This window comes from Phaseolus vulgaris, chromosome 8 (genome assembly GCF_000499845.2).
Source record: "Phaseolus vulgaris cultivar G19833 chromosome 8, P. vulgaris v2.0, whole genome shotgun sequence".
Classification (NCBI taxonomy): Eukaryota; Viridiplantae; Streptophyta; class Magnoliopsida; order Fabales; family Fabaceae; genus Phaseolus; species Phaseolus vulgaris.
Window position 1 is genome coordinate 49,669,033 of NC_023752.2, and position 15,322 is coordinate 49,684,354.

Sequence of the window (15,322 nt, forward strand, 5' to 3'; positions counted from 1 at the left end):
AGCTACCATGTTCATGATAGGAGCTACTAATTGAGACTTGTGCTTGTAAAGCCTGTTCAATTGGTTTTTCAATCTTATTGTCATTCATCCATTGCTCATGCGCTCGTAGAGAACCAGACAATAACCTTACTGTCATTTTTTAAATGTCATTGACCTCTTCAATTGCGGCAACAACATGTTCAAATCTGGGAGTTAAAGATCTCAAAATCTTCTCCACCTTTGTCTGCTCCGAATGTGTTTCACCATTGGTCTTCATCTGATTTGTCAAGGCAATAACTTTATTTATATAGACATCAATAGTTTATGTGGTTTCCATATGCAACAATTCATATTGGCGTCTTAGGGTTTGAAGACACACCCTTTTGATCTTGTTATCACCTTTATAATTGGTTGACAAAATGATCCAAGCCTCACTGACAGTTGTTGCTCCTTCTATCTGCTCAAACGTATCGTCATTCATCCCTTGATGGATGAGATACAAAGTCTTATTGTCCTTCTTCTTCTGATCACGATGCGCTACTCGTTGCGCCTCAGTTGCATTATCACCTAATGCAGTCACTCCACTCTCAACGACATCCCATAACTCATGATAATCAAAGAAAACTCTCATTTGCACACACCACCGATTGTAATTTTTTCCATTAAGAATAGAGATTGATAATTGGGTAAAGTTCATGATAACAGACTAGCTCTGATACCAGTTGTAAGAAATAATGGAAGGAAATAAGAGAAGGCAAGAAGGTTGTAGCAACTGGGAGCTATAATAGGAATACTAACCGGGCCTGTAAACTAATCATTAACGCAATATGACAGTGAAATAGTTTAAGAGTAATAAAATCAAAATTAATAATAATAAAATCTGAATAACCTACAATTTCACAAATATTAAATGTTTTTTAATATCTTTGATATAATATCTTTTATGAGTAATAATTTGTAACACAATATTAAATGTTTTTTAATGAGAGATTTTCACAAATTATAACTTTTTTTTTATATAAAATTACTAATTTTTTTAAACACTTCAAATAAGAGATTTACTTTTTTTAAAAACATTCCTTGAGTTTCTCTACATGAATCACATAATTAAGACCATAATTTAATAATCTTACATTAAAGATTATCATTATTTCCAACATCTATATGATTTTGTTTCATAATTTGTTTTTATGTTTTTGTGAGTTATTGGTCTTGACTAAGGTTATTATTAAAATTTATTTGTTATAAATTTTTACAAGTGGTGGTGTAAATCTTTGCGGGATTCAAAATCTTATCTTGCGTTGAATAATTTTTTTCTTAAAAGATTATTATAGAACTTAAAAATTAATAAAGGGATTAAATAATTAGACATATATATATATATATCATAAGAATAAATAAATATAATTTTTAGTGTTTTTTTTCTCACCCTTACCCATTACAATTACAACTCTTATTTAGATTGGACTCATATTACATTATCAAAAATCTTAAAAAAATATTAAATATAACATTGAATTAAAAAAAAAATTCTTTAAGTAATTCAAAGTTATTTTTTTACTCAAGTTTCTCGATTCACCCTTCTTAAACTTAATCAATATTTCTAACATCATTATAGAGGTGAAATACAAAAGACCTAAAAACAAGTGGATAATGAAACACATATCCATACTAAAAAAAATTAATTACTAAAATTAATTAAATTAAATATTATTTTAGATATTAATTATTTAGTATGTGAAGTAATTTTTATTGAAATAAGATGTTACCTATCAAATAATTTAAATTATCAAATAGTTTAAATTTTGAAATAGTACCTAAATCTTGTAACTAATTAAATATTAATTTATAAATTTAATTAATAATAGAAATTATTTTAGATATTAATAATATTTTTTTTAATTTTTAAAATAATATATATTTTAATTAATATAATAATTTTTAAAATTAATTTTTACTTAATAATTTTTTTGATAGTAATAGAGTGCATTTACTAATATAAAATATTTGAAGTTTTATATTATCACTTATCTAAAGTCACATCATATAAACTAAGTTCTTATATATTATAGTCCCAATGCAATCCATCATTTGAAGAAGGGGACCATGAAGCTTAGATGATAGATGGATGTAAACAGGCAGGGAAGAACCATGACTACACCATACTTCACCCATTGCCATTCACACTGTTCATTCTATCTCCCTGCAAATGCAACCAACTACAATTTGGACTACAACCTCCAAACAATACCTCACATTTATAATAAAAGTGCATGCACCTCTAAATATGCCCCATACTTTTCCAATCTTCTCTCTGTGCTTTTTTGTATCACAACAAAGACGAAACAATTGGGAAGAATACCTATATATTTAACTCTTATAGTTTTACAAATTTATCTTTTAGTTTTTATGCTTTCTACAATCTTAATATTTTAATTCCTTAAATAAAAATATAAATAATAATTCTGAGTGACACATTGTATTACAATATTAACATGTGTGATTTAAAAAAAATCTCCTACCAAAATTTTATAAAATAAAATTTATTCAATTACTTAAAAACAAATTAGGGATTACAAATATTTATTTGAATTTTTGGAGAGATAAAAATCAAAGAAAAACATTTTATGGGTCTAAAAATTAAAATTTATATATTTTATAAGAACTAAAAAATAACTGTGTACTTTCTAAGAAAATGTTTTCAGTGAAAATATATTTTAAATATTTTAAAAATTAAATATGATTTTGAATTATTTTTATTTAATTTATAATTTTGAACTTAGATTATGATACTTCATGGATTTAAAGGAATATACTACATGTGAGTAGTTAATTTATCACTATTAAGCATTTCAGTTTATATCTAGTTATCAGAAATTCTGCATTTGAATTTTCGAGTAAAAATTTTGTAAGTAGAACTCATTCCTTTTTATTATTTAATAGTTTTATGATGAAAACTTTAGAGTTTGAAGAAGAAGAAATTTCGACTAAAAGATAGAAATAATAAAGATAAATTAAAGTAACTATATTGGAAAAGAAAATAATTGTAAATAATGCATATAAATTTGTGACAATGCAAACGAAGTTAAAAGTAAGTGTAAAAGAGTTGCAAGAATGTAAATTGTAAAACACGTAAAATAAATGAACAAAAGAATAAACTAGATCTTAGTTCAATAAAGTAAAATCGATTAAATATAAAATAAAGTAAAAAAATAAAGGATAAAAAATACTAACGTAAAGTAAAAATAAATAACATATGTAAGAAATGTATGATTACTACATCAAAGATATTTAAGATGGGTTAATTATTTTAGATATTTTGTATCAATTGTTGAATCAATGTAGATAACATGTTGAAAATGGAGAGTTTCAAACATTAGTTATCAGTTGATATAGAGAAGGACACATCTTACATAAATTATAATGGGAAAATGATGTAGAATATGTCACTTCAATATTGATTACGCCTTATAACTAATGTATAATATTATCCTTCTCGCTTACATGACTGACTTCCATAACCTCTCAGTCTCTGGATGAGCATTGCAACTCCATTGTCTCAACCTAACATGTGCTCCTCACTCTCTCTCCAAAATAGCCCAAACGCAACACATTCTTTGTTGATGTCCTCTTTACCAAGGAGTTTGTTAAAATATCTTACTTTATGTTCTCTTTGGTTTTGATATCCTATGCTTGCTCTGCATGTTAAGTCCCCAAAGGACGCCCAACATGCTAAATGCCTCTTTTTTTTCTTCAAGAAGGTTTTAATAGATGACACTACCACCATAGCATTAATAAGTTTGTCAATATCTTACAATGGAATAGTAAAGACGAGTTTTAATTTTGGTTTATATGATTTATTGTATAATTTTTTTTACTTTATATATTAATTTATAATTTTGTTTGAGTCATTATATATTATTTTATAAGTATTTATAAGTTTTTTACTATTGAATCTGGTTGAGCTTTTAAACAATACAGGTTAATTAAGAGGAGGAAACGTAATAAATAAATTGAACATAAAAAAAAATCTTCATACAGACGATAATTTTGACTAAAAACATAGACTGTGAGGCACTATAGGCGATGATTTTGATGGTTTATGTGAGCCTTTTGTCATATACAGAAAGAGCATAAGTGACAGTTAAGATAATAATCGTCATCTATGACTCCCTTTTGTGTTCTTTTACATGGTTCACGTTATATGATGATTGATCAAGTAATTGTCATTTATGAATTATAAGTAGACGATGGTTTAGACAACAATCGTCGTCTATATAGAAAAATATGAATTGCGACTTGAGTCTTCGTTTATATTAAATTGCTTTAGATGACGTCTGGATATATTATGATTTTAAAATTGTCACCTAACGACTTTAAAAACCATAGTCCAAACACCTTTCTACACTAGTGTTAAATCAAAATCTTTATCGTCACAAACTACCTTATGATCGAATCTTTCCTACCTTCTTGGATGTTGATATGATCATTAAAATAAAACCTAAAAAAAAAATATAAAAACAAGAAAACTTGTGGTGATTTCCTCTCAACCCATTATCCTTTATCATGCAAGGTGAAAAAAAAAACTCTTAAACTCGAACTAATATATGCTTAAAAAAAATAGTTGGATAGTTTTGTTAAATTGCCCAAAACTTTAGTCAAAACTCATATTGTCAAAGCATTGCAAGGGCAATTTTTCACATGTACATACTTGCAATTGTAGCGATTGATTATAGAATGGTTCTTCTTTTATCACGAAATATAAGAATAAGGATAACCAAATTACCGAACACGACGTAAAGTAAAATCCATATGTGTATTTTAGAGTAAAATCCATATGGCCATCTTTACTGTATACTTTTTTTCTTTTTAACACGCAAATATTGTTAGTCAATGTATGCATAGCAATGTTTGGTATTCCTGAAGGACGAAAGCGACTATACATAAAGTTAAATCTTAACGATATATACCTACACTACATGTTGCCCAAAAGTTAATTAGTGTTAATTTATTAATCCGCGTTTCCATATTGATACACAGTGGGGCAAATTTATTTTTTGCTATATCATCAATTTCATTTATTTTGTGTGTTTTTGCATAGTTGTAGTAAGACGTGTAACTTGATGATGAGACCGAATAGTTGGGTGCTTATGCCTATTCAAAGCAATTCATTAAGCTGTAATGAATAAGAGGGAACTAATTCTTAATCTTTTCTCTCTGTTTGGTACCAATCAACAAACCTACACTTCATCTGTCAATATTTATTCATCATCAACTTTGTTCCATTTATTCATAGCCAGCCAAAAATGAACCTTCCTATTATTAATTACTACTACCTTCACTTTTCTTTTTCTTTTATTCATCAGTCTTAGAACATAATATAAAAATTAAAAACACAATTAATATCCTCCATTATGATAAACAACTATTTTACTTTTCAAATACTGGTATAAGTACATCATCCTACTCATAAAAGATCAATCTAATTCAATCCAAATATTATCTTTAAGTTAAACTCATTTTTTATTCAGGTATTGGATTTTTAATATTGAATCTTGAACTCGTTATTCATTAATTATTTTTATGTTTTATAAAAAAATTAGAAAAATTACGTATATTAAACTTCATTTTCTTTCTTTCTTATTCCAACATCTTACTGATTCTAAGAACATATTTAATAGAAAACTAATTCATGGATTCTTGAACTACATTTTCTAAATCTCATATTTTCATATCATGTTTAAGAACTATGTTATTTTTTACTCCAATGACGAATTCTTATATTTTTTTTAAGAAAGAAATATAGTTTTTTATTTGTAAAAACTTATTTTTATATAATGTGAAACTCGAAAACCTATTGAAAAGCAAATTTGTAGCTTACGAAGTTCTATAAATATGATTTTATGTTTTCTCACCTCTGTATCGATTTTTTTTTAATTTAATTTTTTCTCAAATACATTATTTAATCAAAATACATATATATAAAAAAATATTTAAAAGTTATATAAAATAAATTTGTTATAAAATTTAATATATTCTTAAAATTGTAAAAAATAAGGGTTTTATTTTTTCCATATTTATTTGCTGAGTTTAACTCAACTTACCTTTTGATCGAACTGATTTGACAGAAAAACTTTAAATATCTAATTCAATATAACTCAAACTATTATCAAATTGTCAATGATCACTTTATGGAAATCCAACGTAACCATGAAAATTAATACTTTTTACATTTTAATAACAAATATGAAGCATTACTAAAATGGCACATTTTTTTCTAACATATCTTTATAATAATTACTTTGATAAATGGATTAAAAGGTTTAAAATTAATTTTGAGTCAAAGTTGTATTCAATCTTAGTAACAACGGCGGATGAGAACGATACATCGTGCCAGCAAACTGCCAACAAGCACACATCCAGAGATGCCTATCCGCTCATACGTCCATTAACTTTTATAATTGCAAATATTATTTTCATTCTTTAAATTTTTAAATATAAATTCTTCTTATGCTGATAATTTTAAGAATTATATCAATCTATTAGCACTGCTATAATCTTGTTGAATGTGGGAGGACACTTATGTTCTATTGATATTTAGAGAGCTAAAGAAATAAAAGAATGACAAATATATATATAATAACTATTATGACATAATAAGAAAATTTTGATTTAGCTATTTTGCGTTGAAAAATACTTCAGTACTTTATAATTTGATAATAATTAACAAAAGTGAATTTTTATACTTCAAAAAATAATCTTTAATTTCTAATTAAGGATAACATGCCACCCAAAGAATAAAATTTGGCCTGACATCAATTTGTCTCATTTTTTTTTCTTACATTTTTTATTCATTTAAAAAATAATACTAAATCAAATTAACATGATAATTTTATGTTTTTTTTAAAGAAAAAATAAAAAATATATGAAAAGTAAACAAAAAATGGATGTTTAATTGCAAAGAGGAGAAGGGTTATTTTATTTATTAATATAATTTTATTTATAAATATTATTATTTTAATTATTCATTAGGTATAAATAAAATAGCCTCAATTTTTATCCACATTTTATCTATTTCAAGTAATTTCAGTCCGTGGTAAAGTCATCATTCGTTATTCGTTTGTATTTAGCATCAAATATCAAATAAATTCCAACATTTATCTGAACCTTATCATACTCTTAAATTATAAAAAGAAATTAATTAATTTATTATTTTTCTTTTAAATATTATTTTTTTCAATATCAGTTCATTTAAATTAAAAGATACAAATACACAAACCCGACCGCAGCGTCGTGTTTCCGCTAACCATAATAAAATAAGTAAATTTTAAAAAAAAATTAATTATGAGTGTGATTCAAGTTTAAAAATACATTTCAATCTATCACACTCTAATTACATAGCAAACTTTCACATTTTTTGTTTGCATTTTTCAGTGGAAAATATATGTGGAACCCACCATCTCCTTTCTCTTCTTTTTCTTCATTCTTCCCTCCAACTAAACCACACAACTTTCTCCCATTCCTCCTCTCTCTCTCTTCCAATTAATATTTTTTTTTATTAACAAAAGAATTAATTGAATTTAAAGTTTAAAAATGCTTAAAATCAAAGTTTAGTTGCCTAAATCCATTTTATTTAAACTTCTCCAAGTCTACCGAAAATTCTCCAAATCTATAAGTTGGATATTTTTTAATAGATTATGATATTTTGACATTCTTATTCCATTTTACACTACGATAAATATTAATATTTATAATAAAAAAATTTAATAAAAATACAAGTAAAATATAAAATATTTTAAAATTAAAAAAATATAAAATATTTTAAAATTAAAAAAATGTAAATTTTTATAAATAATTAAAATATTAATATTTATTGAATGTAAAGTGGAGTATGGATGTAAACATTTTTGTTTTTTAGTGTTCAATACCTCCTTGTGAAAAGAGAGGATAAAAGGCTTAAATGCATGTGTTTCAAACTTTTTTTTACCACAACTTAAAACCAAACAGAGAATAAAAAAAAGTATTGGTGTTAAGAAGATATTTATGACAGAAAAGTGTTGGTGTATCATTTATCTAAAATATCCATCTAACCATTAATTAAGCATTACATGGCATATTTATTTACGTTAAAGAGAGATTTATAATAGAAAAAGGTTGACAGTGTTGCTCTAAAATCTCTATCGGAACATTAACTAATTAATTATTACATGACAATATATACCATAAGATGAAGCATGCACGTAGCAGTTGACAGAGACAGTAGTGCTTCCTCTGGTTAAAAATACACACTTTCTACTAATTAACATAACACAAAACAAAACCATATCCAAATCAAATCACACTCCCTCTTCCTCACACCTATATAAACAACACAAACCCTTTCTGAAACTCCCAAACACTCACAACAACTCTAAAATGGCTATTCTCAACCCATTTTGCTTTCTCCTCTTCTTCCTCCTCCTCTCAACATGCTGCGTTCCAAACCTTTCCAAACCCGCTTCTCGTGCCCCCAACCGCATGTTAGCTTTGGTTCAGAAGCAGCCACTTGTGTTAAAGTACCACAAAGGTACCCTCCTCAAGGGTAACATCACCCTCCATTTATTCTGGTACGGCACATTCACCTCCACGCAACGCTCCATACTCATCGACTTCGTCCAATCATTAAGCTCCACCTCATCATCTCATACCCCTTCCTCCGTCTCTTCATGGTGGCGAACCACCGAGAGCTACAGGGGAGGTCCCTGCACCCTCGTCGTAGGGAACCAAACCCTTGACGCCAAGTACTCCCTCGGGAAGTCGCTAAACACAAGCAACCTCCTCGCGTTGGCGTCCAAGGTGAACTCCGAGGCTCACGTGGTGCACGTGATCATGACATCCGCTGACGTGGCGGTGGAGGACTTCTGCATGAACCAGTGCGGGACCCACGGGTGGGGGAAGAGTAAACACGGCGAGAGGGTGGCCTACGCTTGGGTGGGTAACCCAATCGCGCAGTGTCCGGGGCAGTGCGCGTGGCCCTTTCACCAACCCGTTTACGGGCCCCAAACGCCGCCGTTAGTGGCGCCCAACGGCGACGTAGGCGTCGATGGCATGGTGATAAATTTGGCCACGGTTCTTGCGGGGTTGGTAACGAACCCGTTCGAGGACGGGTACTACCAGGGGCCGCCGAGTGCGCCGATGGAGGCGGTGTCGGCGTGCGCCGGGATCTTTGGGAAAGGGGCGTATCCGGGTTACGCTGGGAACGTTCTGGTGGAGAAGCCGACGGGAGCGAGCTACAACGCCGTCGGGGTGCGCGGGCGGAAGTTTTTGCTGCCGGCGATGTGGGACCCGCTCAGCTCCAGCTGCAAGACGCTGGTGTGAAAAGGAATAACGAGTGTGTGGATAGAGCATTTGGGTTTGTGAACTTGTGTGTAAGAGAAGAATGATTTGAAAGTTTGCCTGGTAGGCTTTTCATTATTTTTTTTTGTTTTATTTGGAATCTTAGTTTATTTCTGAAAATAACTAATAGAGTAAACTACAGTAAGATATCTAATATTTTCTAAAATTATAATTATAATAACCTTCGTTAGGTACTTGTAAAAGATTTTATTTATGTAATATTTTTAAAATTCAAAGTGATATATGTTTAATGTAAAAAAAGTCAGTATAATTATTCTAAAATAAAGAAGAGGGTTATGTAAAATTTTAAGGAAACCTGAGTATTAATATAATTTAAGAAAATATTTATGTAATTTATTCCGTTCAATATTTGTTGAGCTTCATACTTGAAAAAAAAATGGAAATTAGTTATTAGTTCTGATTTTAATCAAGATTTTTATTTACAGTAATTTTAAAATAATGGAGTTTGAATTTGGGATCTTGTTATTTTTTATTGTATAAAATTTAAATTATTATTTTAAGTACATGTGAGTGAATTCTTATTTAATTTTTATAAAGTTATACTTTTTATTTTTATTTCTAAAGTTTAGAGACACTATTTTTTATTTTTGTAATTTATTCTGTGATAAGTAATAAATTTATAGTTTTTTTTTTATTTTTTTAGTAAACTTTTATATTAGACATCATAATAAATATATAGTTTAAAAGGACTCTTTATCCTTTATGAAGAATGAAAACAAGAAAAATATTTTATAAAGACACAACTCAAAGCTACAGAAAGACTAAAAGGGTAGAAAATTGTATACTATTAATTAATTAAAAATGGTTTTATTTTATATAATATAAATGCAGTAGTCTGATTTTACATGATAATGTAATCTTTTATAATTAAATTTATATAACTATTTCTTATTTCTTTTAAAAATATGTTTTATAGTTGTAACATTATTTAAAAAAAATAATAATATAGAAACAGTTGGACACATTTTTAATTAAGTGAAAGCAGCTTTGTGTAGTTTTCATTCTCCTTCGGATGGGTTTTTCGGTTGATTATTACAATTTGGATTACTATGAACTCATGAGATACATTAGTGTGAGATTTGTTCACAATTTTATCCTAATCATTATAATTACGACGTTTTACTCAGATTCAAGGGTAACAAAGGTTCAACTTGGCCCATTTTAATTTGTTTGTCACTAACTCCTTAAAAATGGATCTCTGTTTCTTCCTGCACCTCCATAGTTGTTGTTCTGGACATCCATGATATTTCTGGACATCCAGATTTTGTTCTTAAAAAAAATATTTTATAGATTATACAATCTAAAAATGTTATTTTTTCTATTTATAACTCAGAGAATAAAATTTAGAATATATATTTTTTTAAGAAAATCTATTATGGTAATAACTTTTTTATTGTATAATCTGTAATGTAATACTCTCTTACTATGTATTTTGAATTATACAATTTAGAATATAGTTTTAAAATGTATTTTGGATTTTACAATACAAAATGTATTTTTAGATTTAGAATTATCTTTCAAAATATACAATCCATAATACATATTATAATAAGAAGTGTTACAAATTTCACAATCCGATTTACACAAAAAAAAATGAAAAAAAAAGTGAAAAACGATTGGTAAAATCATCATAAAACTTATTTTAATCAGCAACTTTCATCACTAGTAACTATTAACCATCATCGACTACCACAAGTAACTACCACAAACAACCAAGATCACTTGAAACAACCAAGACCACTTGAAAAAGAAGAAGAAACACCCTCTTCACTAAAATAAAAACCATAACATATATTCATAAGGATAGAGTTGAAATTAAAAACAAAATGGAAGTGTAGGGAGAAGGTTTGGAGATGCAGAGATAATTTGCCAAAATGGATTGGTTGGTTAAAAGTTTCTATTCGTTCTATTTAGAAAGCCCAACTTTAAAAAAGAAAAAATACTTTTTAATTCATAAAATTAACTTAAATTGACAAATTTAACCTAAATTATAAAACATGTTAATAACTTAACCAAAATTTGAGTATAATTTTTTATTAAAAATGGTTTATTTTATAAAATTAACTAATAATGATAATAAAAACATATTTTGAAGACTACTAAAATGTTAATTTTATCTCACGGCCCATCCTTCTACATAAGCCTCTCAGTTGGGCTTCCAAATTATGATGGGGTAGTTTCTTCCTGCATCTCTACACTTTTCTTTCTGCACCTCTACATTCTTTAAAAATACCGAAATTACCCTTTACAGTTTTAGGTGTTTTCAGAATAGTAGTTCCATAAACAAATAATATTTCCAGAATAGAAAATCTGGAAGACAAAAACTCGTTCTGAAACATCTTTTCTGGAACACATTTTTTTTATTTCCGGATTTATAAATCCAAAATTCATAAAACATGTTCCAGAAAAGACGATCATCCTAAAAGTGTGTCACACACTATCATCAAGATTTCAACTTCTTCCATCAACAATGTATTTCCATTAGATGAAAAACAAAAGTTTAGTTTGACCTTACGGGCTAACTCTCCCTCTAGTTGGCCAAGTTGAACCTCCTGCTGAGTGGCCCTCTCCTTGAGCCTGACCATCTTGGCTTGTGACCCCTCCATTTTTTCCTGCAAGTCAATAACCTCTTTGCAGAGATCCAAGATCTTAGTATGGGCGCGCAGAGCCTCTTGGGACTTTTGAAATATAAGCTTCTTGGTCTCCTTGTCGGCTTGGCGAAGGGAAGACACCTCCAGATATAGGGCAGTTTCGCGCTGAGAGAGGTTCTTGATCTGGAGGATGTCTTGACCTACGGCCTCCTTCAGCTTGTGCACCTCAGTCTACAAAACTTGCACCTTGGTCATCGCGAGGTTGGACGCGATGAGGAACTCCCCAAGGCCTTTGGCTGCGCAACCTTGTAGGGATCCTCACGCAGGCTCTCCACCACCTCCCGGTTTTGTAAGCACTTGAGGGCCTGCTGGAGGAAGGCGGGAAAATCAGCAGCAGGAGGCATGTCGTGATCACCTCCAGGGGCGCTCCCCCCCCCCCCCCCCCCTCCGAGCATCACGAGGTAGCGGGGGGAGGAGGCGCTGGGAGGGTTTTCCCTGAAGGAGGGAGCGTGGCCATCTGAAGATGAGTGCGATGGAGCCACGACATTAGTCGCTCTTTTCCTCTTAAAGACGAGGCCTATGCAGGTATCCTCGTCTTCGGAGGGCAGCCTCCACCACCCATTTCTGCCTTTGATCGATGGGGGCTGGATCAGGAGAGATTGGAGTAGAGGTAGCAACAGGAAGGGTGCCCGCAGGGGTAGAGGCACCAACAAGAGTAGCCTTGCGTCGAGAGACCAACTCAACCAATTTCCTCCTCTTCTCCGCATCAAGCACCATATCTGCATGAGAAACAACAAAGCATAAAAAGCTATATCCACACAACATGCAACTAGCAACAAATATGAAGCAGAAATAGGAAAGGTACTAATGTAGCTCTTGAGAGCCTTGGCGCAGTACTCGAGCTTGATCAGTTCAATAGTGTTAAACACCACTCCCAAGCTCGAAAGGAGCTGACACACCTCACGATCAGGTGGGGCCAAGTCTTCGAGGCTCTTAGGTTTCTTAATTTCCGGTTTCTCCACCCAGTAGAGCGAGAACCCATCTAGCAAAGTGCGGTCATGGATGCTGCAACATATCTTCAAGAAGTTTCATTTGAGAAGTGGACTCGTCTTGCTTGTACGTCTCTATGTCCTTAAAGGTTTTCATTTGAGAAGTTTCAACCAAAAGGTCATTAGTAGCCCATCGGTAGAGGGCTCTGTAATCAATGGAGGGAGGAGGTTTTGGTGTGGTTTTGGTAAGAGCCATCGAGAGGAAAGCTAAAGAGGGATGAGGAGAAATAGGAAAAAACGAAGGCTCAGAAGAAGAAGATAGACGTGACTTAAGAAACCCAGAAAACAGAGAGTGCGAGAAAATGAAAGAGCAGAAAAACATAAAGTGCAGAAATATAAACTGTCCCAGAACAGTTATAACATGTTATGAGCATCGAAATCATAAAGCAAGAGAAATCAGGGGTTTCCGATTTTCCGCACTACAAAGCTAGCCAATTCGTTACCGGCTAACTAGAGGCCGAACAAAAGTGCGGCTACGACAAACAACGAGTTTCCTTCCCAAACGGGGGCACGTGTAACAACCCCGCAGGGAAATCAGAGTTGCCAATAAACTTTTCAGCCTCATATGAGAATGGAAAACTGGAGAAAGCAACAAAGAGTCTTAGCCGTTGATCTTGCCACGTGTACGCTAATTGAAAAATATGGTGAGATGTCACTTCGGTGCACTGTTCACGTCCTATCACCCAGTGCCACGTAGGTCACCCTAGGCGATCACTTAAGCCTCTTCGCTGAAGCAAGTTACAACTTGAGACTAGGGGGCTTGTGTACCGACCAGTCCTCGGTCATCGGCGCCAGAAAAGACATCAGCCATCGGACATTGGTGTCTGATAGTAATGATGGGCCACGTAAGATGGGCCCCAAAAATCATATCAGATACTAGTTAAACACCAGATATAAGAGAAGACCTAAGTCACGAGAGGATTATGCATGGGGTGTGTATGGTACATTAGGGTACGACACAAACAAGTGTTCCTTGGAGGCACTAAGGCCCGTTAGGGTTAGGGTTTCCAAGGAAAGACTACATGCATGACACGTGAATACTTAGGGCACTCATAGAACAGATGGCCCCGTAGCAGTGGTGCATGAATTGGACCTTGGTGGCCATATTGTTAGTTGTTGCACTCCAATAAGAGGAAGTCTGATGTGTCAGATTATGCTAAGATTGTGTAATAGCGGCGCAAGAACGTTCTCCCAGGAACCCTAGATGTGGGTAACAAAAAGAAGTAAACCCTAGCCACAACCTATATAAAGGGTGGTAAGAACCCTAGCAAGGTACATCGTTTCTAAGACTGAAACTACTTTATTCACTTACTATTTCTTTGCCCCAGTACTGACTTGAGCGTCGGAGTGCAAAGGGCTGCCAAGGCGCCCTTTTGTCTTTACAAGTGAGAAGTTCTTCAACCCAAGGAAGTTCGATTCTCTGGTGGAGACAGGAGGGCCAGAGAATGTCGTTCGAGTCAACCGACAATCGAGTTAACTGGCGAGAACACAGCTCTTCATGCGATAAGTTGAGTCTCGTCAATGTTGGAACTGGCGCTAGCCTTCCCTAGGTAATTTTGGCCATAGCTCTCCCATAGTGGGATGTAATGCTAATGGAGTCTATGAACAAGTGATTCATCTTCTTGTAGCACGTTGTTGGTGTTGTTGGTTCCTCAGTTCAAATTGTAAAAGAAGACACTTTGACACTCGAGTCAGTAAAGGTATTCGACACTCGGTTGTTAGAGCACGGTATATGATGGGATACCTGGATCTTGGAATCTGTGTTATTTATATTATTTTAATAGACCTTTCTTATTGGGCCAGATTAGAGAGTTGGACCGTGTTTAGGGATACATTACCTATTTTTAATCATGGGTTAACTTAACTGACTCTACTTAAGCGCAATTGAATTTATGTTGTCGGTCGACCCATTGATAGAGACCTAATCATCGGTCGGTCCAATGACGAAAGTCGAAACATGTGATCAGTCGTACGGCTTTTACCAGTACAATATATAACAATGTAAAGATTAATGACAAATTATTTTAAAAAAAAAATATGTTAGATAACAAGAAGTTTCCCGTCATCTATATTAATGATTTGTTTTATCACTACATTAATGATAATAATGGTGATAGTTTATTGATTATTGTAAATGATGGTGGAAGTTAATGGTGTATGATTACTTTGTTATTTAATAATTTGTTTATGAAAAATATGAAAGTCACTTATTATTTTACATTAAAATATAATATTATTTTTTATTAATCACAAGGCGTCACGTTTATTAATAAGCTAAGATAACAATTATGTCACAAATTTAATGAA

General features: G+C 31.8%; 1 protein-coding gene across 1 annotated transcript; it reads left to right on the forward strand.

Annotated features, from left to right (window-relative positions):
- The first annotated feature begins 8,354 nt into the window (after positions 1 to 8,354).
- LOC137826664 (protein EXORDIUM-like 2) lies at positions 8,355 to 9,432 on the forward strand. The gene has a single exon (XM_068632732.1). It carries the CDS (start codon positions 8,395 to 8,397, stop codon positions 9,334 to 9,336), a length of 942 nt encoding a protein of 313 aa, XP_068488833.1. The 5' UTR covers positions 8,355 to 8,394; the 3' UTR covers positions 9,337 to 9,432.
- Positions 9,433 to 15,322: the final 5,890 nt, after the last annotated feature.